The sequence below is a fragment of the Paramisgurnus dabryanus genome, chromosome 6, assembly GCF_030506205.2.
Source record: "Paramisgurnus dabryanus chromosome 6, PD_genome_1.1, whole genome shotgun sequence".
Classification (NCBI taxonomy): domain Eukaryota; kingdom Metazoa; phylum Chordata; class Actinopteri; order Cypriniformes; family Cobitidae; genus Paramisgurnus; species Paramisgurnus dabryanus.
Genome location: NC_133342.1, coordinates 2,756,070 through 2,782,142, shown reverse-complemented (window position 1 = coordinate 2,782,142; position 26,073 = coordinate 2,756,070). Strand labels below are relative to the sequence as shown.

Below are 26,073 nucleotides of genomic sequence, written 5' to 3'. Positions count from 1 at the left end.
GTTGTAATGCCAAGAACAACAGTACATTACAGTAAATGTAATTGTTTATTAAACATTTGTATCTTCTACAAAGCAATAAGCAACTTTTCACTGTGCATTATATTGATTTTACCACAATGAAGAGGATTTTTAGCACTCCCCTATACACTGAGCCGATTTACACTCTTTTAATGTGGTAAAATCGTTAACACACATCCTTTCATGGCCTATTTAATTATTGAATACACACACAAAAGCACAGTCAGAAACCAGGGATACAAAGACAAAAAGAGAGGTCTGTGAGTGAAGGAGCAGGAGGAGGAGGAGGATAGAGATGGACAATGCTAATACTAACGGAGAGGGGGGGTTTGGGAGAAGAGGGGCAGGAGGAGTCGGAGTCAGGTGAGCCTGGTTTGGTGGAGTCCTAGACAAGAGAACAGCAAATTGTATGGTTTACACTTGTTGATTTTTAACACTTGTAATAAACCAATGACGGCAAATTAGTGCACACATCAGTTACGAGTCAATACGGTTACGATTCACTGCTATTAAATCTAGATTGGGCTGTATATCGATCAGCATGTTGTGATTTATGACCTGTGATTAAACAAGCCTTTTTACAAAGCATTAAGCAGGGTGATAATTTTACATGCAATATGGACATTAAAAATTAGTGTTGCTTATACTGCAAGGAGGTGCAGTAAGTGAAGGTGCGCATGCAGGATTTCATTCGATGTGCTTGCTGGGATTTAAGCGTGGTGCTGCACTGACTTGAGGCCTATAGGGGTGAGAGCGGGTGGTGCCTTTGCGACTTGGGGAGAAGATTCGCCGGTCCTTCATGGACTTCTTTTTAAACTTTAGTCAGACATAAAGCACAATAAAAATGATTACCAAACCTAGAGTGGGATTCTGTTATATAACAAGTGTCGAAATCAATTCAGTTCATTTCTACATCAGCGCAGGGCTGGCATTTGACACGTGCTTGTGTTTTAGAATTAGCACACATGTTTGACAGCAGCATAAGTTCTGTATTTAAAAAAAAAATTTGGTTATTTGTTTTCTGTATTTTTTTACAGTTTTAACAGTGTTCTTTACTGTGTATGTATGAATGTGTGTGTGTGTACCTTGTCATTGCACTCCGGGGCATACACGCTGTGTCTCGACCTGCCAATGTGAATGGGATCTGGCAGTCTCCGGTCAAGACTACGAGTTTTGTGCAAGTCTCCGCCCCCTGGCATCAGAGGGGAGTGGTTAGACTAAAACAGGTGGGACGAGAGATAAAAGAAATTAGATTACTAGGACTGACAATCGTGTGAAACACAAAGGAAAACACATATGGAAACCGGCACTGAAACCAGGACTAACTGGTTTAATAACTGAAAGGGATTCACATAGTTTTAGATGCTTCCTGAAAGTTACTGAATATGAAAAGTTCAGATGCAAAACCCTTTAAAAGTGCCTCTTAAAGTTTTTAAGCATTTTTTATCAGGCTCTTATGTTTAGGTTCTGTTATTTCATTTTAATGGCAATGAAAAGGTTATCAGTCCATAATGGTAATGCCTTATTTTCACAAATGTCACTTTAGTAATTTAGTTGGTATTTAGCAAAACCCTCTTAAGGCATGCAAGCTTTTTGTCAAAGTCTGTACTTCTAAAAAAAGTCTTCAATCTTTACTGTTCTTTCTGAATAAAGGTAAAAGTCTTAAAGGAAAACAACACAGTTTTTCAATATTTTACTTTGTTCTTACCTCAACTTGGATGAATTAATACATACCTATCTTTTTTCAACGCGGACACTCAATTTTTATACAGCGCGTCGTAGATGTGTTAGCATTTAGCATAGCTCCATTCGTTCCTTAGGATCCAAACAGGGATGAATTTAGAAGCCACCACTAACCACGCTTTTCCTATTTAAAGATTGTTACATTTAAAGAGTAGTTACACGACTAAGTATGGTGGCACAAAATAAAACAAAGTAAAAAATTAGAACTATATTGTATGGTGGTCGAGCGCAGTAATATTGACAGAAGTTTGAGAGAGAGGGGGAGTAGTCAGGAGTGATGGTGTTACTGCATGCCGAGGTCAAACTGCTGCAAACTATGTGCTCTTCCACCATACAATATAGTTCTCATTTTTTATCTGCTTAAAAAATTGCCAAGTTTTGATTTGTGCCACCATACTCTTGTAACTACTCGTGTAACAGTCTTTAAATAGGGAAAACATAGAACTGTTTGGTGGCTTGTAAATTCATCCCTGTTTGGATCCTAAGGAATGAATGGGGCTAGGCTAAATGCTAACACATTCAAGACGTGCTTTACAAAGATTAAGTGCGCGCATTAAAAAAGATGGGTATTTATTAATTCCTCTAAGTTGAGGTAAGAACATAGTAAAATATTGAAAAACGGTGGTGTTTTCCTTGAAAAATTAATTAAATATCCTAATATTTTTTGTAAACCTCCTAAAAAATTCCTGCCATTTGAGAATTGAAATTTGTTGTACACGTGCCGTCGTTCATCCACATTCCTTGCACTTAAAAGGACTTTGCTGGAAAATTGTTGTGGCATTTAATGGATTTGCAAACAATGCGCTACTTCTGAATGGCATGAAGCCAGGATTAAGGAGATTTGAAGTGCAAGTATTTGATGAACATACGTGCTGAGAGCATTCGGTCAATTTCATTATCTTACTTTTGCATCTATTCATCAGTGGCAGCCGGTGACTTCTTTTTTCGAGGGCGCTCGATACAAAGTTCGTTACAACATGTATGTAGCCCGTCGTGTGTGGTTCCTTTTTTCAAAATATGTGTTCTGCGCGCCGAGATCACGTGTCTTGTCAAAATAAGTGCCTGCTGCAGATACGTCTAAAGGATTTATAATAAAAGAGACGCTCGCGTTTGCCAGATACTCAGAGTTTACTGTTAAGGGAGTGTCTTGCGTGTATTTTGCGAACTTGAGCGTCTCTTTTATCATAAACAGTTTTGATGCGTGTGCAGCAGGTACTTCTTTTGACAAAACACGTGATGCACATGGTTTACATGACGCAACAAACACATATTTTGAAAACGCAAGCAAACACTCGACACTCCGAACACTTATTTTGAATTAGCACCCTTCGGATGAGCAGTCACGAGCCGCCACTGCTATTCATACCATTTTAAATCTGATAAGCACCAGAATTTTACCTGTGATTTGAGACCAATTTTAGGCAGTTCCCATTCAGATCGAGAGCCATCCTCACTGTAGTTATAAAGCCGGCCTTTTTCCTCTGTGTTTCGCACCCACTACATACAAATAGCAAAACAGATAATGGCTACAGCGAAGTAAGTAAAATACGTCTTTAAAAAAATAAAGAGAAAATAACGTGTTTGTAGCTCTGAAAAAAAACTGTAAAGCATTGCGTTAGAAGTGCTGGTCATGCGTTCAATTTTAGAGAAAGCACATAAATATAAAAGAAGTTGCATTGGAGAAAATCGTTGGCACAAACTAGCATTTTGTTCAAAAATAGAAAAAATGAGGCACTCCTGATAACGTAAAAAAGCCTTTAATCAAAAAATGGCTACATGCCAATGTGTTTCAACTAAACAGTTTTCATCAGGGCATCGGCATTTTGTTAGTTTGCATACCTTGTGTGCATGTGTAACTTCTCATAAGTGGATTAACACACAGAGGATTTTGTTTGTCTAGTCACAGGCAGTTTGTACCTTATTAGTATAGTCGGACACATACAATGTGTGCCCGTGCTCAACCATTTCCTCAGCCCAGCCTCTAGGGGGCGAACCATACTGGCTATCTGACTGGCTGCTCAGACAGTTCTCTTCGGATGACAGAACCTTTCCCAAGCCAGTCGCAGAAAAGAAGGACAAGAGGGAAATAACCAAAAGAGAGAAAGAAAGAGATAGTGAGAGTGTTTATCCAGAAAGGGAATTATGTCAGATAAGAAAAGACAGATGTGATGTAAACAGGACAAAAGAGGAAATTAAAAGCTTGTTGTCTGAACTGTCACCAGGCAGTAATGGTTACAATCATCGCTTCACCCATAAAATAATTTTGGATAAACAATGCAGCCACGCTCCCCAATAAATTAGGGGTATACTTTGTTATTTAATAGGAAGCCTATGCCCCAGTTCTGATAAAAGGCTGACAGTATGTGATGGTTTTTGGTGTGTGTACCTCAGCTTCAAACGTCTCTTGTTTTTCCTCTTTCCTGGTGAGGCTGCCCCCTGCCCGTGGTGGTTTCCAGGTTCTTTCCTGCGTGTTTCGATTGTAGTAGAAGTGTCTGCCATTCTGGTCTTTATAAGTCTCCCATTCACCAATACTGTTGAGCGGTGAGGACGACGGCAGTGGTGGGATGGAGGACTGAGAGATCTTTAACTCCTTGAGGTTTGTGTAGACAGGAGAGTCAGGTCTACCTTGCTGCTTTAACAGAGAGAAACAAAGAGAAAGACAAACCCATCAAACATTATGCTGAGATTTCAAACTCATTTGGAGGTAAGACTGGACAAAGCACCATTCATTTTTGGATTTAAAGATGTAAACATGCATTTTTTTATTCTTTTAGGTCCAATGTCAGAATCAAAAAACATCATCTTTTTTGACCAAAAATTCTCACAATTTTAATATGTAGAACACATTCAGGACTTGGAAGCAAACCATACTTGGCTAACAGTTTTGAATAGTATTAGAGTAGGTGTGTTCGACTTTAAAAGTAGACCGTCCCATACTTTGATGTCATACGAGTGTAGGGTTTGATGCACCGCATGAAATCAAACACACCCAATGCTGAGACATACTCTGAAAACAATATGGATCAGCCTTCTAATGTTAAGATCACAAGGTATGAAAAGACACTAATTGCGTTTTTCCATTGCATGGTACCCCACGGTTTGATTTGGGTCAGGTCGGGTCAGCTCACCTCACTTTGGCTTGGTTAGCTTTTCCATAGAGTTTAGTAACACTTCGGAGTGGGAGGGATTATAGACGTGTCATTATATTTGTGCTGCCTACTGCTGTGACATCATACAAGTGAAAGCGTCGTTGTACATTCCCATACATTCATTTATTTCTCAGTCCACCACAAAATTAAAATTGACCACCACAAATAGATGTTTGCACATCGCGTTTCTCACTACCTCTGTCTGCACAAACACCCATGGCGTCAGTCAATGTGCTCCGCTGAGCCTCATTTAAGTTGCATTTAAGCATATATGCGGACGTGCGTGTTGCGCATGTGCCGCCACAAACTGCAAGTCTGGAAAAAAACTGTAATGCTGTTCCTGATTCTTAACCTGTGGATGTTTTTATCACTAAAAGGGAGTTTGGGAACTTACAGCAAAGCAGAGATGATAACAGGTTTACTCGAGACAGCGCAAGCTAGCACGAAGGTAAAGCTAATCTTTTACATTATAGCGATGACGCTGGAAGTGACGATTCACTCAGACCAATCAGCGATGTACAGTATTTTCGCATCACGTTTTGGTATCAGCTCGGGTCGCTTTGAACCCCGACCGAGGTGGTACTAAAAAAAGTAGTGTACTAGGTACTGCACCCAGTGAAAAGCCCCCAAAAGTGAGCTGGCCCAAACCAAACTTTGAAGTACTACGCAATGGAAAAGTACCATAAATGATGTCTTATAACCATAGGATTCACTAATTCTTGATGCACTATGAGAAAATCAGACAATGCATTTTGGAATCTTTGTTTTAATAAATGCTGTTTTTAGATTAACAAGGATCTTTTGAGTTCTGAAACTTAAAGTAAGTTTTATCGTAAATTTACATGTTGTCAAAATCACTTTTCCATTGAAAATATTATTTGTCAATGCATTGACTCTTTAAAAAGTTAGAATTGGGGTAAATATACTGCCCTCTAGTGGTCCTGTAAGGCCCAGCATGGTAAAAAGAAAAAAAATCAAGGGTATGTAATAATTTTTTTAACCACCTACTCAAGCAGGAGAATTGCAACAAAAAGGAAAGAGAGACGGTTTTTACTTTGTGGCAGTCAGAGAGGGAGAGAGAAGACAGAGAGAGACAGAAAGAAAGAGAGAGAGAGAGAGAGAGAGAGAGACAGAGAGAGATACTGCCACTCTTACATAACACTATTTATAGACGATCCTGCTTAACCACATTCCAGACTCTTCTTACAAACACACACCTGTATGCCCACTTTCATTAGATTTGCTATGGGTTAAAATGGGAATCTAAGTAATCTGCACAACACAGATAATAAGGAAAAGACCACACAAAAATGACCATGCAGTGAAAAACACTGACTGGAATATTAAATTTAGGAAAATGCTACTCTAGTCTATCGGCCTTGAGCCAGGTCACAAACACTTTGTAATCTTTTTTTTTTCAGATGAAAAGTGCACATAATCTGAAAGGGGTGTTGGAAGAAGTGAGTTATTGTATCCCTTTGGTGAGCTCCATAACATGTCAGGACTGTAACACAGGAGCCTCGTAATTCAATCATGACTAAGCACATTAAAAAGAAAAAAGAGGGAGACACAAAGAAAGAAATGTTTGTTTGGTTACATACACTAAATGAAACAGTCCTATATACAATCACACCTGGCAGACCAGGGCTGGAGTGGGACTCATTTTAGCCCTGGAGTTTGATGCCTAAGACCGGCCAACTTTAGTTCATGACAGACTATATTAAAATATATAATTAAATCCTCTGTAGTATATAAGTATGCAATAGTGCACTGTATTTTTCAAAATATATCATTGACAATTCAATGCAAATACAGTAGCCTAAACAATTATAATTTTTGCCATGCAGCCCTACCATAAGGTATTTTAATTTTATTCAATTAAACTTATTCAAAAACTACTGAAAGGGAACCAATGTGTTTGTGTTTTCTCCTATATTTCCATTTTCTTTAAAAATGGTGGGTCTTGAGATTACCTGTTGGTTGAAAAAGCTTTTGTCAATAAATAAATAATAATAATTAAATAATAAATAAATAATAATTAATAATAAATAATATATAAATAGATATTAAATATTAAATAAATATTAGATAATAAATAATAAAATAATTAATAAATAAATAAATAAATAATAAATAATTATTTATATATGGATTTTCAACAATTTGTTTTACTTGAAAAAACATCATTTTTATATAAAACTTACTTTTATCCAATAAACTAAAATGAGTTTTGCATAAAATAGATTTTTGTTTCTTGCAACAGAGGACGAATATGCGACTGATTATTAATAGAAGATTCATTGTTACACCAATGACTTAGATTTAAAAATATGATTTGTAGATAATTTTCCTTTTAGAGGCCATTCATATGAAGTCGCGCAAAAAAAACACGTCTGAAACGAAATTCGTGTTCACAGGTGAGAGCTTAGACGCGGTGCGTCCTGCATTTTCCATGAAGATGTTAATGAACCCTAATGCAAGAGTGGTCGGGACTCGGGACACAATCAACTTTGGCATAAAGCGGTGGGGACATCATCAGCAACCTTCAACCCGTGGCATGACAACACCGGCCCTTGTGGCCAAAAAGAAATAGACCGGACCACTAGGAATTCTCCCCGTCCTCCGTATGGCCAATCCGTGCAAGTGTTTGGGATGTCCCAGAATGATGTTAAAGCTTCAGTAATATATATTTTGTTATACCAATAAACACACAAAAATCTAAAAACTAGTAATAACAGAGTTAATGCTGATAGAAAGCACACCATGTATAAAGCAAGAGTCAGGAATAAATGGAATATATGAAGTTCAAGGTTCATTGAAATAATATTGTCAAACGAAGAGATGCATGCATGTCTTAACAATGCATGTATTAAATCATACTAGTCTCAGCCTGCTGGCTCCAACAGGATCACAGCAGTAATGATGTGCTGCCATGCTAAGACTGAATGCTAATACAAAAACACTCCTAGCAGCAAAATCCTTTCATAGCATAGGACATAGCCCTTTTTCTCTTTCTTTTAGGGACAGATGTTATGTAGCCTTGAAAAAGAGAAATAGGAAAAAAAATGTAAACAATAAGTAAGTGTGTATGTATGAAAAAATTAAAAGTAGCATAAGGAGATGCATGAAAAGATGGAGCTTAAGCAACCATCTGTTATTTTTAAATACAATAGACTAGTCCTACAAAAATGACCAAATTTAATTCAGAAACACAACAGGCTGTAATCAATATAGAAACACAAAAGATAACAGTTAAAGCCTCAACTCCAAGCTTCAAGATATTTCAAAGCATTAGAGAGATATGTTTGGGTATGAGAGTACTTTAGAAATCTGCCTGACACAAAGCAAACAATTGCCAGCAGATGGCGCAATGCTCACCCTATATTTTCTGGATTATTACCATTAAAGACAGGGGATCTCAAAAAGAGCCGCCTTTTCATTACATAAAACTGAGGTCATTAAAAAACATGACAACTTTTAAAGAAAACTCCATTCCTTCCATTACCAAAGATCTGATCATGACTCCCTAAAATTTACCCACTTCTGATTGGATGACACTGCTACCTCCACCCAGTAGAAAGACATGTGAAGCATATTTCAAGTATATGTAATTCATTCAGTCATTCACTGATAAAAAAATCTAGCTGTAATATTAAATATTTCAAGTAAAATACAGCATTTAGTTATAGCGCTTGACATATTGGTACAACAGCAAACCAACGAGTAATCATTTGAATTTTTATTTAAATCTAAGCCAGAAGCAGAATGTAATTTATCCCTCATTTTATTGTGTGGAAAGCCGTGGCTAAAGAAAGACATTGACAACCAATGAGAATATATCATTGGATGCAAGTTTGTGTGCAATTCAGTGTGTGCAGGTATGTGAATGGGATTGTAGGCAAAATCTTGGAATGAGGAAGAGTAGCCTATGATCTCACAGCATGTCAGAACAGAATCCCTGGAAAGGAGAACAGAGCAAAACTGCCTCTATAACTTCATTTGGTTCTCTCTCTGAACACTGTGTGCCACTGCCAACGTGCCCTAAAGTCACTGCTTCAGATGTGTCTTAGTACTTCCATGACGCCATGTAATAGACCCACACCTCTACTCACAAAAGGAAACCAAAAATAATCAGGGAATCAAAGAAAAAGACATTCAAACCAAGAAAAAGAAAAACCTAACTTTTTGCCACACCCGCCAATGACCGGTTACTTAAAGGGATAGATCATCATAAACTATCATAAATCACTTACCCACGAGCAGACTACGGCGCATGCTGCTGACGTCACCTGCTGACATTGCCAGTGTACAGACACAGAATACAAGGCAAGAATGGCAAGTAATTTGAGCATTTATACAGACAGTTTAAAGCAACACTATGTAGTTTTTTTTTACCTTTAAATAATGTCTCTAAAATCATTTCAGTGATAGAACAACTTTTAACTGGACAAATTTTACTGTTGCTGCAACCCGAGCAGCCTCCTAGCTGCTACAAGCACACTCTGAAAGTGGCGGTGGAGGGTAGGAAACACAGCTCCGCCCCTCCCCCTGCCTGCAGAAGAGTGTCTGATACCAGGCACAGTTGCGCTTTTCAACCACATGGGGGAGCTGTAAGTCATTTTTACATGGAAACTACATAGTGTTGCTTTAAGTATTGTTTACAATGTTTGCATAATTGCTTAAATAAAAAAGCTGAAAAAAAAACTAAAAATCACTGGCAACTACGTCAGCAGGTCACATCAGCGGCTTGAACCGTAGTCTGCTCGTGAACAGGCACTGAATGACTGTGAGGAGAAAAAATTGTTGAATACAATTGTTTGTTTCTTGTCGCTTCATAATATTATCAGTGAACTGATGGTACATGGACCTTTTTGCCGATGTCTTTTGATTCTTTTCTGGGTAAAAGAATTGTGAAAGAAGACTATGTGACAGACACGAAGCCTCCTGGTTTTAATAAAAAAAATATCTAAAAATTTGGTGGTTTAGAACGACACAGAGGTAAGTGATTTATAATAAAAATTTTAATTTTGGTGTAAACTGACCCTTTAAGAAAATTAACTGATCATAAATATTTTTCAGGAAGACTTTTTTAAACTACATTTACATAAACTAAACATTTTTAAGTAACACTAACCTAACCACATTACGTAAACATTTTCAACTTCAAACATTAGTTGGATAAATATTTTATATTTTTTTATGTTTTAGGGGCCATTCACATGTCGCGCTTGGAAAACGCTAGACACGTAGGTTATTTTCACATGACCTGCACGCTGCGCTTGTGTCATTCTGAAAAGTTAAAATGTTTTTGAAAAGCCTGGAAAAAACGAGCGCGTCGCACATACTGCACGCCTACATTTGAAATAATGAACTTGAGCGCGCAATAGACGCAATATGTGAATCACTGCTTCCACAGTACCTGTGTTTGCGCCGTCATCTCTCCTAAATCCCAAATAATTCCATGATATAGCTGAAGTGCTGTTTATTTTCACCACAAGGTATTTGTCTGACAACATATTTTTCTCACTCTTCTCTCCTTTCGCCGCCATCGTTTTTGCTAACAGGCACAGCGTCGCAACTGACACCTCACAAATCAATCTGAGCGTAGCTGACTTGGGGATTCCCCTGATTGGCCTAATAGCATGAACACGCAAACCATGTCTTCAGGACTGATAGGTCAAACGTTTATTCCATGCGCTTACCGTTTTCCCTTCATTCATCGCGTCAAGGCTGTCTGTTGCGATGTGTTCATCGCGTGAGTCCATATCGCGATGACGATGAAAATTCGATGTATCGTTCAGCCCTACAACAAATACTGCAAATATATCAATGACAAGCACCGTTGTGAGTTTGAAAGATCTGTGTATCATGCAAGGGATGTGCCGATAGACGATAGTATCATGTATCGACGATCGTCAAACATATCGCTAATAGCAGGCTTTCATGACAATGTTTGGCGATGGTTATAATTATTATCATCATAGTTTCATATTAACATGTGCATTGCATGCTGTTCCTCGCATGAGAAGGTTTGTGGGCTTTACTTTGCACTAGAGAGCTTGTAATGCACGCAGATTCCTTCTCGCACGCACATAGACTCACTGCGCACATCTTGGACTCTTGCTCGGACCTGAATGTGAGCGGAGAGGAAGTTAGGCACGCAAAGGGTTAAAACCAGCGAGTTTGTTCTTCTCACTTCATGGGACGCAGGCAATTTTAGAGCACCTGGACTTAATGATGCAGATGGATAAATGCCATCAGTTTTAAGAAGGTTGCGGTCATGACAGTGATGCCCTTGCTTCTTTTTTGTCCATCAATCAAGTGACTTATCATAAATAAGTAAAAATGAAAAAATGCGGCTTTTCCACATGCTTCAACAACAAAACTCAAACAACGTGTGACATGTGCTTCACATCTTGTTTGCTTGAATATTTAAATTAGCAAGGCCTAAAACACGTGCAAATGATAAACTTTCGTGACAATGTCGCACTGGGCAAGTGACAGGCTCTGAACTGGCCAAAGCATTGTTTAAGCTTGCACAAGGCCATCGGGTCATCCTATTGTCGAGCCCTGCTCATGAAGTAAAGCATGTTTTTTTTTTCTTAAATTGATCTTTTTTATTCAAGAACAGAAAAACAGAGAATTTATATTTTTAGTTTATACTATGTAGTACATTGAGGGTTTTAAATAAACTGCTAGAGATTCCATCCTATGCTGAGTAAAAAACAACAAACATACGGACCATGTAAATTAGTGAAACATTAAAAGTAGTCACACCGTTTTAGCTTCATAGCCTTACACATTATACAGTGCAATAGGCCCATGGAGCAGTTAAACACAGATATTCTGTTAACAGGTCAAACAGATTAAAACAGATTACACGTTTCATCTGCATCATGGCAGAATCAGAAATCAAATCTCTTTTTCAATATAACAGTTGTGTAAAGCCAAAAATTGTGTTGTCTTAACGTTTTTCTAAACAGATGTCGATTGCACTCGTGTATCTATTGTTGCATATGTGAATGGTTTTTTTATTGTGTGTATTCTTGCTGTGGTCGGTATGTGTGTATACGTGTTTGTGAGTGTGTATGTGCATGTGTCTTTCTGCCAGCTGTCCACTGAGCCGTTATGTAGCAGGTCTTATGTAATACAGTTATCCCTATCTTCCACAAACACAACAATTTTCTCACACACACACACACACACACACACCTTAGACAATGCCGTTTTGTGTGCACACGTATGCATAGTGTAACCTGTGTGCATATCACAAATACACCTAACAAATGTATAACTTAACAAATAATGTATGTATGAGTGAGACGAGAAGGAAAAGAGAGAGAGAAACGATGCGAAAAACAGTGACGATTAAAAAAATGCATTAGACTGTTTGAATAAATACAGTCACTGTAAACACTATCATTGTGTGTGATTGTTAAATACTGCAGACTACAAACACTCGCACAATGTTATTATGGTGCAAAGAGCAGTGTCTTACCGCTTCGTCTGGGTACATAGTGTCTCTGCAGTGCAATTCAATACAAAATATCTTAAAACGAAAGATGCGGCTGTGAGCAACTCTGATGCTGAAACCCTGGATACAGGATGCTATTGCACAGTGCTAATACACACGCATACTTTCTCACCCCTCCCATTTGACAGTCACGCTGAACATCCTGAACCAAATTCTCTCCCTCAACATTCCTCTGTTCTCAGAGAGATTATGTAAATCTTCACAGAAACATAGACAGTCCTGCTGTTCCCACACAAAGGGACAAACAGGGACTTTTCTATTTCTTATATCAAACTCTCAAGTTAGCACTGTGGTGGGGAAAAAGTAGAGAATAAGATAAGGAAAAATAAGAAAGAGAGAACAAGAAAAAGGTATGCACTATGCAGTACTCAAAATCCACCTCTTCCCTATAAATGACCTTTGGTCACACATGTTAACAGATAGACCAACACAAACAAAACACGCCTTACTTTACAGTTACAAGAGCCTAAACCAATGGTTGTAGTCTACTGAAATAAAGTAGCAAAGACCACTATTTTGGTTTTGGAGATGTTTTGTTTATGTAAAAATAAGAATTGTAGGAAATCTCTGAATTGATATCACTCATTACCAATTTACTCAACAATTCCACATTCTTTATAATTTGTGACCCTGGACCACAAAACCAATCGTAAGTCGCATGGGTATATTTGTAGCAAAAGCAAAAAATACAGTTTATGGGTCAAAATTTTTGATTTTTGATTCGGAAAAATCATTAGGATATTAAGTAGGATATTTAGTGAAGATTATGTTTGGATGAAGATATTTTTAATTTCGTACCGTACATATAAACTTTTATTTTTGTGAGTGAATGAAGTGCTAAGGATTTCATTTGGACAACTTTAAAGGCAATTTACTCAACATTTCGATTTTTGCACCATCATATTCCAGACTTTCAAATAGTTGTATCTTGACCAAATACTGTCCTATCCGATCAAACAATACTTCAATGGAAAACATATTTAACCCGGTAACTGGCGCTCCCCCGCGAGTGAGACACTTAAGTTTACTTCAATATTTTTCATATAAATGTTAATCTATCACAACTATATATTTTTGGAAAGGTCTAAGAATGTAGTTTTCATATTTCAAAACCTTTTAGCAGTAATAATAATGCAGTAACCTCAGGGTTTATTTTGATAGTTTTATGTATTAAAAATAATACTATATTGCATTTTTATTTATTATAAATAAATGTAAACTGCTATAAAAATATATTTTGACCTCCAAAAACGTTAAATTGTCTTCTTTAAAACAAGACCAAAATTAGGCTTCTAGATCAAAAAAATGCCAGTGTTATATTAATTTGAAGGTGTACATCACCTTTTCACTTGATTTTCTGCATTCAATAGTAGAGATGCAATGATATATCAGCCAATAATCGGTTTTGAAGGGTAAAAGGTATTTTTATACTATCTTACGATAGTTTAAAAACAGACAATAGTCATGGCCAACAGACAACAGGAAAATGCAAAGAAAATGTAAAGAAACATTACTAGTTTAATGTTCAATATTGATGGTCATTATATGAATGAATAACATTCAAAAAAATTATCTTCAGAATTTAGTTAATGCAAGTTACTATAACCACCAAACTACCGGCATCAGCAGATATCACTCTGAATAATCTGCAATTTTATCAGTGAATTTTTTTTTTTTTAATCGGTCCATCTCTACTCACTATTTCACTACATAGCAGAGACACTAAAGACATCAATGTTATACTTTAACATAGTGCTGGGCGATAATTCAATAACGATAATTTTACCAATAAACTTTTCAATAAAACGATAAGGACAGTTCGATAAGTGGTCAATAATGTTTACGCACTGTGCGCAATGTTGCACAAGCACTTCCAGATGCGGCACGCGCTCTTGGTTTACAATCGCAGTGTCAGTTAGACGTGAAGGAGTGGAAGATGAGGCAAGTTATTAATTTATTAGTAGAGCCCTATGATTTTCGCGATACGGATAACGCGGACGGAATCACAAAATCTAAATGGGCGGAAAAATTTTCTTGTTTGTAATGTTGGACGCGCAAACAGAGTTCATCAAACACAGTAGATAAAATAGGTACAGTATACTGTACTTTCATCGTCCGCCTTGCGCACGCACACATCCGCACAGCTTTAAAAGTATATTTACAGGACATTCACAAATGCAGGAAACTGAGAAAAAACTGCATATTCACCACTGCTGTGAATAAAGTGTATGAGTGTGCGCTCCCACAGCAACGTGATCCTCTTGACATCCATTTATCAGCATGTATAGCTCGTATATGTATAACACACACGTGATCACTGAACGTTCTTTCTTGTTTAAGTGAACATAAACAGCTGGATGTTACTCAAACTTAAAGCAGTCTGTCTTGGGTCTTAGAAAAAGACACAGCAAGACACGCCAACAAAAAAAAAGTAAAAACAATGAAACAAAACAGTGAGTGAAACTAAAACAAGAGTAAAAAACGCCAATGTTGACATCAAACAAGTTTGGTTTCTCCTATCACATATTACATCATAAACCTGAAACCAGTGCAGCAAAACTGTGTGTGTGCATGTGACTGAGAGGGAGCACAAAAATAACACATTTACGTCATCCTTCACATGTCACAATGACAAAAATTTGCTGTTAAGCAGAAATGCTGTGATGACATAACAGGAGGAAAGACACCAGAACAGTGGGAGGAGATGGCGAAAACAAAAAGGTTTAGAAAGAGTAGAGAGATTGTGGCCCTGTTACACCTAGTATTAAAATGTGCTTTGGTCGATCAGATCACAAGTGGACAAAAGCCAAGCATGCTGCACAAAGTTTTGTACATGTATATCTAAGGGTTTCGCAGATATTAATTTGGATATTTGACAAAATAAGCTCAATCAACTGTTACACACTAGCAAAATGAAACAAAAATGAAAAAGTCGGAGAGCAGCCGCTTTCATTTTAGCAATGATAATCTAAAGACCGCTGTGGGTTCACACTTGACGTCAGGATTGATGGAAAAACATTGTGCTTCTACATCACAGATTATATCAAAATATAGAGAGTAGAGTAGGCGGTCTTTTGTAGATGTTTTAACACATTCGATCACGAGCGGCTACACCACAAAAGCAATCCGGTCAAATGAGTGTGTCCAGGTGTAATCAGGGGCTTTGACTCCATGGGGCGGTTTCCCGGACATCCTAGTCCCAGACTAAAATGCATGTTTGAGCTGCCTTGTATTGACAACATATATCAGTCCCATTGTTTTGTTTTGTCAAGATGCACACCAGGATTGTTTTTGTCAGGTTTGTTTGTAAAAACTACTAAAAAATATATATACCTAAGGCCTAGTCCTGCATTAATCTAAACCCTGCCCGGGAAACTGTCCCCATGTGTTTATGTGAGAGAGGAGGATTAGGTCTAATTTTAAGACCCATGTCTGGTTTTACAAGTTGTCATGTGATATATATCTTAGTTTCAGTAAATTGAGGCTCCTGTGAACACTTGTATTCAATTTCAGAATATATACATTCACAAAATATGAATGTACAATATATAAATTATTCAATAGGTCAAAGTGTTAATGCATGTTGATAAAGGGCAATAACAGGCACAACTGGTGCACAGATGGACAGACTATCATTAACACAGGATGTGATTGTTTTTAACATCCACAAAGATGGTTGAAAAGAGATTAACAGAATTATGTCCAGGAAGGATTTTGGAAAAAGGAAACAAACTGGTAAAGGAATTTGTTGTATGTAAATCTCACCTGTAGGTTATCATTGGAACTGCTACTAAGCTCTTCCCCGGATTCAGAGTCATTCCGGTTCTTATCCGAGTCTCCACCCTCTCCAGCCAACTGTTCTGGAGTTGAACGTTCCCTCTTGTCTAACTCTCTGTTTTTATCCTTCTCCCCATTCGTTTTGCGACTCGGAGAGTCCGCTCTCAAACGAGGCAATGAGCCCTGGGATGCGCTTGTCTGCATGTGTGGGACCAGCCCAGTGGGGCTGCTTGGACTGCCCCTGTCATCTCTGGGCGGCAGTAGTGCGATATGGCCGGCTGAAGGGGAGGGACACGGGCTCTTTTTGTTATCATCTGATCGCTGGATCTCCAACGCAGAAGGCCGAACGGTTCCCCCTCGGGTCCCTGTGCTGGCCACTAAATGCGATAGAGGTTTTGGAGGGGGCATGAGAGCTCGCCGTACTTCTCGCACGTACTGCGCTGGGACATAGAAGGGCTTACTGTTCTCATCCTTGCGTACCTGCCACCAGTCCTCATTAGTCTTCTTCAACAGCAAGTAAGATTCCCCTTGTTTAATGGTGATCAAACGATCTTTGGATTTGTAGTCATAGTCGTACTCCACCTCTACGTATGTCCGACCTGGAGTCACAGAGCGCTCCGCCATCGCTGCTAGAAGTCAAATGTCAATAGCAGGAGAAGAAGAGCATGGTGAGGTAAGGTGTGTGTTGATATGAAATCAGCTAAAGGAGAAAGAAAAGATAATTGTATTATCTCAAAGTGCCACAATTTTACTCATAAACGTAATCAGTTATGTATTAAGTAAATGTTAAAGGTGTAGAAATAATATGCATGTTTAACAGTATATTGGATCTGTGCAGGTCTTAAAGAGGCAACACACTGAATAAAGTTTGCACAGAGTTATAATCGTATTTGCAGGTTGGCGATAAATTGCCTGCGATTCTCATGCGATTTATCGCCCACCCCTATTTGCAGGAATGTTATTCCCATAAAACAACCACTCAATACTTATAACACACGATAACCCAAATGCCGCAAATCATTTTGACAGGCACAGTATAATATAAAAAAAATTATATAAATATAGCTGCAAGCAGCGATGGCGGGCCCTCGCACGTTTTTTTACCGCTACACGGTGCCTCCGAGAAAACGATGCACGGTGGGCATGTGCATCAAGTGGGTAAATATCAGTGGACTATTTCATGTTGCTAATGACCTATTTAGGTACAGTAAGTAAAAGAAACCCCATATTTTAGACAAACGGGGGCGCTAGTCACTGACTAAATAGACACGCCTTTATCTGACCTTTTTGTGCACACTTAACAGCCGAAAACTCTGATGTGTGTGCCAACTTTAAAGTTCAACTAAGCACGCCAAGAGCCTTAAACATGCCTGAAATTAAAGTAAAGTTTGAGGCGTTGCCATGGGAACAGCGTTCGATGTGTCAAAAATTCCTTTGCAATTTAACATCTACAATGTCTAGGCATCATGTTGACAACTTCTGGAGTCAATTGCATGAAAATCCTAGAAGGAGTATTTAAAAGAACATCGCATGGAACTGTAAGGCTTAAATATGCCTTTAAAATGAAAGTAAAGTTTGACAGGTTGCCATGGGAACAGCGTTCGAGATATCAAAAATCCCTTCGCAATTTATCATCTACAATGTCTCTGCATCATGGTGACCACTTTTGGTGTCAATTGCATGATTATTCTAGAAGGAGTGTTTAAAGGAACATTGGCGTCAACTGAAAGGCTTAATATGTCTTTAAAATGAAAGTAAACTTTGATGCATTGCCATGGGAACAGCGTTTGAGATATAAAAAATCCCTTCGCAATTTATCATCTACTATGTCTCGGCATCATGTTGACCACTTTTGGTGTCAATTGCATGTTTATTCTAGAAGGAGTATTTAAAAGTTAACTGCATGCAACTGTAAGGCTTAAATATGCCTTTAAAATGAAAGTAAACTTTGACGCATAGCCATGGGAACAGCGTTTGAGATATCAAAAATCCCTTCGCAATTTATCATCTACAATGTCTCGGCATCATGTTGACCACTTTTGGTGTCAATCGCATGAATATCCTAGAAGGAGTATTTAAAAGAACATCGGCGTCAACTGAAAAGCTTAAATATGCCTTTAAAATGAAAGTAAATTTGATGCATTGCCATGGGAACAGCGTTTGAGATATCAAAAATCCCTTCGCAATTTATCATCTACAATGTCTCTGCATCATGGTGACAACTTTTGGTGTCAATCGCATGAATATCCTAGAAGGAGTATTTAAAGGAACATCGGCGTCAACTGAAAGGCTTAAAAATGCCTTTAAAATGAAAGTAAAGTTTGACGCGTTGCCATGGGAACAGCGTTCGAGATATCAAAAATCCCTTCACAATTTATCATCTACAATGTCTCGGCATCATGTTGACCACTTTTGGTGTCAATCGCATGAATATCCTAGAAGGAGTATTTAAAGGAACATCGGCGTCAACTGAAAGGCTTAAAAATGCCTTTAAAATGAAAGTAAAGTTTGACGCGTTGCCATGGGAACAGCGTTTGAGATATCAAAAATCCCTTCGCAATTTATCATCTACAATCTCTCGGCTTCATGTTCACCACTTTTGGTGTCAATTGCATGATTTTTCTAGAAGGAGTATTTAAAAGAACATAACATGGAACTTTCAAAAAAAATCCAACTTTGTGACTGACACACTTCCTGGCGCCTGGTGGTGGCGCTATACCCGGGAGTCACAATAGGCACATCGATGCGATCATATCTTCAGACGAACAAACACCCCGCATGGCATCACAATAAGATATTTTTTGCCTTAGATATTAGACACTTCCTGTTTCTCTGAATTCGCCATAAATTCGTCGCCTCGCCATGGCAGAACCGTTCGAGATATCAAAAATCCCTTCGCAATTTAGCAAGTACAATGTCTCGGCATCATGATCACCACGTTTGGTGTCAATCCCATGAATCCACTAGGAGAAGTATTTAAAAGTTCAATGCATGCATTTTTTAAACAAACCAAAATAGCCGACTTCCTGTTGGGCGGAGCTTAAATGTTAGAGGGCGAAAGTTGTTCGGGTCGATGAGATCTATATGCGTACCAACTCTCGTACATGTGCGTACATTTTTGCCCGATCTGTGCATCAATGTTTTTTTTTGCATTACAGGGGGCGCTATAGAGCCCCCGTGCCACGCCCGTGTTCCAGCCTTTGGATTTCTGCGATGACGGACGACTCTGACGTCTGTGCCAATTTTCAAGAGTTTTCGAGTATGTTAAGGCACCCAAAAAGTCCAAAAGTGTTAAAAAAAAAAAAAAAAAAAAAAAAAAAAAAAAAATCATAAAAAATATAGCTGCAAGCAGCAATGGCGGGCCCTCGCACGTTTTTTTACCGCTACACGGTGCGTCCGAGAAAACGATGCACGGTGGGCAAGGGCATCAAGTGGGTAAATATCAGTGGGCTATTTAATGTTGTTACTGAGCCATTTGGGGACTGTAGGTAAAAGAAACCCCACATTTTAGACAAACAGGGGCGCTAGTGAGCCACTTAAGAGACACGCCTATGTCTGACCTGTTTGTGCACACTTAAAAGCCGACAACTCTGATGTGTGTGCCAACTTTAAGGTTAATCTAAGCATGCCAAAGACTTAAATATGCCTGAAATAAAAGTAAAGTTTGCGGCGTTGCCATGGGAACAGCGTTCGAGATATCAAAAATCCCTTCGCAATTTATCATCTACAATGTCTCGGCATCATGTTGACCACTTCTGGTGTTAATCGCATGAATATCCTAGAAGGAGTTTTTAAAGGAACATCGGCGTCAACTGAAAGGCTTAAATATACCTTTAAAATGAAAGTAAACTTTGACGCGTTGCCATGGGAACAGCGTTTGAGATATCAAAAATCCCTTCGCAATTTATCATCTACAATATATCGGCTTCATGTTGACCACTTTTGGTGTCAATTGCATGATTATTCTAGAAGGAGTATATAAAAGTTCACTGCATGCAACTGTAAGGCTTAAATATGCCTTTAAAATGAAAGTAAAGTTTGACACGTTGCCATGGGAACAGCGTTTGAGATATCAAAAATCCCTTCGCAATTTATCATCTACTATGCCTCAGCATCATGTTGACCACTTTTGGTGTTAATCGCATGAATATTCTAGAAGGAGTATTTAAAGGAACATCGGCATCAACTGAAAGGCTTAAAAATGCCTTTAAAATGAAAGTAAAGTTTGACGCGTTGCCATGGGAACAGCGTTTGAGATATCAAAAATCCCTTCGCAATTTATCATCTACAATCTCTCAGCTTCATGTTGACCACTTTTGGTGTCAATTGCATGATTTTTCTAGAAGGAGTATTTAAAAGAACATAGCATGGAACGTCAAAAAAAATCCAGCTTTGTGACTGACGCACTTCCTGGCGCCTGGTGGTGGCGCTATACCCGGGAGTCACAATAGGCACATCGATGCGATCGGAATCTTCAGACGAACAAACACCCCGCATGGCATCACAATAAGATATTTTTTGCCTTAGATATTAGACACTTCCTGTTTCTCTGAATTCGCCATAAATTCGTCACCTCGCCATGGCAGAACCGTTCGAGATATCAAAAATCCCTTCGCAATTTAGCAAGTACAATGTCTCGGCATCATGATCACCACGTTTGGTGTCAATCCCATGAATCCACTAGGAGGAGTATTTAAAAGTTCAACGCATGCATTTTTTAAACAATCCAAAATAGCCGACTTCCTGTTGGGCGGAGCTTAAATGTTAGAGGGCGAAAGTTGTTCGGGTCGATGAGATCTATATGCGTACCAACTCTCGTACATGTGCGCACATTTTTGCCCGATCTGTGCATCAATGTTTTTTTTTGCATTACAGGGGGCGCTACAGAGCCCCCGTGCCACGCCCGTGTTCCAGCCTTTGGATTTCTGCGATGACGGACGACTCTGACGTCTGTGCCAATTTTCAAGAGTTTTCGAGTATGTTAAGGCCCCCAAAAAGTCCAAAAGTGTTAAAAAAAAAAAAAAAAAAAAAAAAAAAATAAAAATAATAATCCGAGCAAAAACAATAGGGCTTCGCACCTACGGTGCAGGCCATTCTGGCCTGCTCCTCGGTGCTCGAGCCCTAATAATAATCCGAGCAAAAACAATAGGGCTTCGCACCTACGGTGCAGGCCATTCTGGCCTGCTCCTCGGTGCTCGGGCCCTAAATATGTCTTTGTCGGGTTGTAGTAGGCCAAGTGGTAAGGAAGGAGCAAGGAAGGCACAAAACGATGGTTTGCTGTTTAGAAAATTGTCCCAAGGTGATTTATTGGTGAGTTTTAAATCAAAACAATAAAGGAAAAAAAAAAATAAAGAAAATTGCTTCAAGCAGCAAAACACTAGTGTTGGTCAAACACTTTCACTCAAGGAGCATAACTCTCTCCACATACGTCTCACAGCAGACCTCTCTGTTCACACCTCAAGCCAAACTGACCGTCCAGGTGCAAACACTCCCAGACTAATTAAACTTTCCCGCCAGCACTGTGGAACAGCCCACACTAGCAGGGACCAAACAATCTTTATCTGAGGATTAAAGTACATGGCATTACCTGAACTAATGCACCATATCCTTTCATCTCAAAAATGACTTAATCAGCATCTCATAAACTTGGACAATGCTCAAAATATACATTGACACAACAGGGTCATACACAGAATTATCAACCCCCATCACTAAAATGGTACATTCCATGTCAATGGTAAAGCAGTATTGCAGTATTGAATAAAAGCATCTCATTAGTTAGTAAAGACATTGTTTTTATGCCCACACACTTTCAACATGAACAGTTCAATCACACTGTGATCTCATAAAAGTGTATACATGAGAATGAACTGATGAATGTAGCATAGATTACACATGATATTAAAATCCAAGTGATGTTAAATGATGACAAGTGGTTTAACATTGAAAAACAAGAGACAACGCAATGTAAATAAAAGGACATGGTAGATTGCACTCTGGTGATGATGTCATCATAAGGATGCTTCATCACACACCCCCCTCCTCAAGACGCCCACTACCCCTAGTGGCGTGACAAGAAGTCAGCAATTACGTTTAAAGTCCCAGCTCTATAAACAACTTTAAACTTGAACGGTTGTAAAGACAAATACCAACGTGTGATCCTTGCGTTACTGTCTCTCATTTTATTTAGCCATTGTAAGGCCCTGTGATCAGTTTCAAGCAAAAAGTCTTTGCCGATCAAATAGTACTTTAACGTGTCTAAAGCCCATTTAATGGCTAAAGCCTCTTTCTCAATTGTTGAGTACTTAGTTTCTCGTGGGAATAACTTTCTGCTAATGTACAGAACAGGATGACGATCAACCCCTTCGCCCTGTAACAAAACAGCTCCCAGTCCAAGTTCAGAAGCATCAGTCTGTACAACGAAAGGAAGGTCAAAGTTTGGGCTTTGTAAAACAGGATCTTTACATAAGCAATTCTTTAGATCATGAAAAGCATGCTCACACTGTGATGTCCACTTAACTTTGATGGGGCTGCTCTTCCTTGTCAGATCAGTCAGCACTGAGGCTCTGCTAGCAAAGTTAGGAATGAATCTTCTATACCAGCCTGCTAGACCAAGAAAAGAACGAACTCTCCTCTTTGTTGTTGGGGGTGCAGCAGACAAGATAGCATGAATTTTATCCACCTGTGGTCTGATGGAACCACCTCCTACTACATAGCCCAGGTAAGAAACCTCTGGCTTAGCAATGTGGCACTTCTTAGCATTTACTACTAATCCAGCTGACTGTATCCTTCTGAATACCTCTGCCAGATGCTCCACATGCTCTGTCCATGTAGCACTGAAGATGACTATATCATCGATATAAGCTGCTGCAAAACTGTCCAATCCTCTTAGCACCTGATCCATCAAGCGCTGAAAAGTTGCCGCCGCCCCATGAAGGCCAAAGGGCATGTATTTAAAATGGTATAAACCAGAAGGCACTCTAAAGGCAGTAAGTTCTTTAGCGGAATCCACCATAGGAATTTGCCAATAGCCTTTACATAAGTCAAGTGTTGTCAAATACTTTGCCTTACCCAGTCTTTCGATGAGCTCATCAGCTCTCGGCATTGGATAAGGATCAAAGGATGAAACTGCATTCAGTTTGGAAAAGTCAACACAAAATCTTAGTGAGCCGTCCTTTTTAGGTACCAACACCACCGGGCTGCACCATTCACTTTTTGAAGGCTCAATTATATCCAACTCAAGCATTGTTTTTACCTCCTCTTTCAAGACTGGTATCAGGCGAGCAGGAACTCTACAATGTGTTTGTCTGATTGGCTCGTGAGCAAGAAGATGAATATTGTGCTGAATTAAATCAGTTTTTCCAGGGCTGTCACTAAACATACCTTCAGGAATTAAGTTGTAGAATTCTGTACGTTGTTCCCAAGTTAGATGGTCTACAGATGGTAATGTAAGTGAATTTTGACTCACAGGAAAATACTGTTCATTCACTTCTTCCTCTTCTTCCACTTTCCTTGCCCACAACTGCTCAGACCATTCTTGTTTTCGGTCATACCAGGGTCTTAGAAGATTAATGTGGAATATTTGAAGTTTCTTCCGACGATCAGGCAATGCAATCTCGTAGTTGGTAGAACTCAATTTACGTGTGACTTCATATGGTCCTTGCCATTTGGCTAACAAGCTGCAATCTGAAGAAGGGAGAAGTAACAAAACTTTCTGACCAGGAATTAAGGATCTCTTCCTGCTTGACTTGTCATACCATTGCTTCTGGTGCTGTTGTGCTTTAGTCATGTTAGTTTCCACCATTTCTGCCAAAGTCTCCATCTTCTCTCTCATTTTGATGACATATGACAGGATGTTTGTCTGTTCAGATGAATTATCTGCTTCCCAGGCTTCCTTCAGAACATCGAGAGGTCCACGTACCTGTCGCCCATACAGCAACTCAAAAGGTGAGAAACCTGTAGATGCCTGTGGAACTTCACGATAGGCAAACATTAAATAAGGTAGCCAGTGGTCCCAATCTGCACCTGTTTCAGACACATACTTGCGTAACATGGATTTCAATGTCTGGTTAAACCTTTCTACCATACCATCGGTCTGAGGATGATAAGGCGAGGTCTGAAGAGGAAGTATATGCAGCATTGAATAGATTTGTTTCATCTGTCTAGACGTAAAGTTAGTTCCTTGATCAGTAATTATCTCTTTCGGTAAGCCTACCCGAGAGAAAAGTTGAATCAGGGCATTCACTACCTGTCTAGTCTTCATATTCCTTAAAGGAAATGCTTCTGGATATCTAGTAGCATAGTCTGAAACAACAAGAATGTACCTGTTTCCTGACTTGCTCTTCTGTAAAGGACCAATAATGTCCATAGCAATGCGGGAGAAGGGAACATCAATTATTGGGAGGTTTACTAAAGGGACTCGATCACCTTTCTTAGCTGGCCTCACCATCTGACATTCTGGGCAAGATTTACAAAAATCTAGCACATCCATATACAACCTTGGCCAGTAAAATCTAGCAGCAATCCTACAGTAAGTTTTATGTTGGGCCAAATGTCCAGCCCATGGAACCGAGTGACCCAACTGTAAGACTTTAAATCTCATGGATTCAGGCACTACTAATCTTTCTCCTTCAGCACCCTGTAGGTAGAGTCTGTCTTCTCTAATCACAAAGTGATCTTTTAATGACGTAGCAACTGCATTACTTGCCTTATCAAATAAAGGTTTAAGTGACTCATCCTGCCTTTGAAGTTCAACAATATCGTGGGGAATATACTCAATGTCATCAGTGTGAGGAATAGGTAAGTTTTCCTTCACTTTTGTTCCCTCAACTTTCTGTTGACGTCTCTCACGTCTAGACTTCTTAACTTTTGGGTTTTGATCAAAAGGTAAGTCTTGCAAGAATTGTTTATTAATTTCCACCTGTTTAGCCTGAGCTCTTGTTAACACATTTACCTCGGCTGTCTGTTTGTCACCCTGCAGTAAATCAACAAGCACAGGAACATCCCTGCCTAGGATAACTGGGTAAGGAGACTGCTCTACAATACCGACTGACAAATGGTAAGCCTGCTCAGCTATCTCAATAACCACATCAGTTCTGGGATATTCTCTCTCATCCCCATGGATACAGCGAACTTTTAGACTACCCAGTGGAACGGTGTTTAAACCATCCAAGCATTCATTTCTCACTAGAGTTTGACTAGAACCAGAATCCAAAAGTGCTTTAAAAACCCTGTCTCCTATCTTTATATCAATGATAGTATCAGTATTTAGGTCTAGTTCATGAAGCTCCCTCATTGGTCTTGGTACATAACAAAGACGAGTGTTAGTGACTTTCTGTAAAGAACAATCTGCTCTTTTATGCCCTGGCTGGCCACATCCATGACACACAATAACAGATTTAAACTTCTGTTGGTCTTTCACACTCTGCTGTTTCTTAATGTGCGTATTAAAGTTACCAGAAGAAACATGAGTATCTGAAACTAAATTACTCAGACCATCGCCAAAATCATCAACAGACTTACCGGTTAGTGAACTTTTGTAGGACCGCCATCGCCTTGGCTGATGTACTGATCTTCTGGCGGCCATGAAAGTTTCTGCCATCTCTGCTGCATGCTTTGAAGATGTAGGGTTGTTTTGTTTCACCCATGTCCTAGTATCTGGATTCAGAAGCTTGAGGAATTGCTCTAGAATGATCTGGTCTCCAATTTCCTCTTTCGTGCGATTGCTTGGGTTCATCCATTTCTTATACAAATCCTTCAATCTAGCCTGTAGCTCTCTAGGCGTTTCATCTTCATGCATAGCATAAGCTCTAAAACGTTGCCTATAAGTTTCAGTGCAGATTTCAAATTTGT

At 39.0% G+C, this 26,073-nt stretch overlaps 1 protein-coding gene across 8 annotated transcripts in view; it reads right to left on the bottom strand.

The window, feature by feature from the left end:
- Positions 1 to 26,073, bottom strand: part of arhgap12a (Rho GTPase activating protein 12a) — a 43,727-nt gene that overhangs the window by 11,298 nt on the left and 6,356 nt on the right. For 2 of the 8 annotated variants that reach the window (XM_065262156.2, XM_065262157.2), the window contains exons 2-8: positions 16,210 to 16,921; positions 4,148 to 4,393; positions 3,679 to 3,807; positions 3,160 to 3,258; positions 1,104 to 1,235; positions 751 to 834; positions 335 to 403 (exon numbers count right to left, since the gene is read on the bottom strand). In XM_065262156.2, coding sequence (XP_065118228.1) covers positions 335 to 403; positions 751 to 834; positions 1,104 to 1,235; positions 3,160 to 3,258; positions 3,679 to 3,807; positions 4,148 to 4,393; positions 16,210 to 16,845 — 1,395 coding nt within the window. In that variant the 5' untranslated portion in view covers positions 16,846 to 16,921. The remainder of the gene's footprint in view (positions 1 to 334; positions 404 to 750; positions 835 to 1,103; positions 1,236 to 3,159; positions 3,259 to 3,678; positions 3,808 to 4,147; positions 4,394 to 16,209; positions 16,922 to 26,073) is intronic. The other 6 variants (XM_065262158.2, XM_065262159.2, XM_065262160.2 and 3 more) reach the window with 6 other exon arrangements.